Source organism: Triticum dicoccoides, chromosome 3A (genome assembly GCF_002162155.2).
Source record: "Triticum dicoccoides isolate Atlit2015 ecotype Zavitan chromosome 3A, WEW_v2.0, whole genome shotgun sequence".
In the NCBI taxonomy this organism is placed as follows: domain Eukaryota; kingdom Viridiplantae; phylum Streptophyta; class Magnoliopsida; order Poales; family Poaceae; genus Triticum; species Triticum dicoccoides.
In genome coordinates this window covers 499141704-499143107 of record NC_041384.1, presented here as the reverse complement: position 1 = coordinate 499143107, position 1404 = coordinate 499141704, and the positions used below count along the sequence as shown (strand labels likewise).

The 1404-nt window shown below is 39.3% G+C and overlaps 1 protein-coding gene across 1 annotated transcript in view; it reads left to right on the top strand.

Moving 5' to 3' along the window:
• Positions 1-1152, top strand: part of LOC119268788 (ATP synthase subunit beta, mitochondrial-like) — a 4392-nt gene extending 3240 nt beyond the window's left edge. The window contains exon 9 of the mRNA XM_037550491.1: positions 728-1152. Within this exon, the coding sequence (XP_037406388.1) occupies positions 728-838 (111 nt within the window). The 3' untranslated portion in view covers positions 839-1152. The remainder of the gene's footprint in view (positions 1-727) is intronic.
• Positions 1153-1404: the final 252 nt, after the last annotated feature.

The following is a 1404-nucleotide window of genomic DNA, read 5'->3' as shown; positions in this document are numbered from 1 at the left end:
TATTTGGTTTTGTTATTTGTGTTTGTTGCAATGGTTGTTCTGTGGTGACAAAATGAACACTGCATATGATATATCGTCTTTGAATTTGAATTTATTAGAAAAGCTAGATAATGCACATTTGTGCGTTGTCTGTTTCCATGATCGTGGTCTGCAACATCTGATCACCTTGCATGTGCACATGATGCTGATGCAGTGTACTGTGATGTGGGAAGTAGCTGGAGTGTCACACATTAGATTGTCATCATTGACTTATGCCAAAGAAAAGACTTGTTAATTCTAGCTACTTAGAAATCTTATTTTCTTGATAGAGTTGTGTTTCTACGGATTTTGGTTCGAATTTCACTAGAAAAGCAGTCGTTTTTTTTTTGTCTGGTACATTGACAGGATAATGGTTAATGTAGCTGAATTGGCCTGGTAGTGTCAGAGGAAATAGCTATGCATGTGTTTCTAGTATAACTCCAGATATGTGTTTGGATCACCTAATTTAGTTTTCAAACATTCCAATCAGTATGATTATGTGCCCTAGTATTACTGCGCTGGTGGATATGCACCGGTCAATTAGGAACGAACAAACAGCTCCCAAGTTTTAGGAACACGTGTTGTTTAAAACATCATATGTTTTGTTATGTTTGCATTTTGTGGTGCATCGTTTCTCTGGTGAAATATGCCAATATTACTTGCTGTTACTTTTGTGACCCGTTGTATGAATATTGTCAACACGTCACAGGGTGTTCTGGATGGGAAATACGATGACCTTTCAGAGCAGGCATTCTACATGGTTGGAGGAATAGAGGAGGTCATTGCCAAGGCTGAGAAGATTGCCAAGGAGAACGCTTGATAAGAAACTTCCTCTTTACAAGCAACCTGCAATTTTAACCTTTTCGTGGTCAACCTGTTGTGCTTTTTACTGTCTGTTAGCCAGGATATGTATTTAGAAGCAGGAGGCCCGGCCCTGCTGATGGATGTTTCCCCCCTCCACTTTTTCCCGAATAAGGATTTGCAGTGACCTGTTTATCTGGCTTACTGCCCTTCAAGGAAGAGAGTGTTCTCTTTTTGTGACACATGAGCGGCCACACCGTGTGCTTGTTCTCGGTGAAGAAAGATACTGAAATATTTGTGTCTCATGCTGCTGTCGTCGTACGTGTCGTATAAGTCATGAGGGTTGCCATCGCGAGCATATTCTCTTTTCTGTGCTATTAACATTTTTTAGTCCATACCTATTTTGATTGACTAGATTGAAGCCTGCAATACAAGCAAAATTATCTTCCTACAACACTCACGTGTTGCATCCTATTCAGCAATTATCTCAGAATCACTTTTCTTATATTGAAGCTTAATATTCAAGGTGTGTAAAATCATTAGTGTGCTCAATTAGGTTAAACATGATCTATCAATGACATCCAC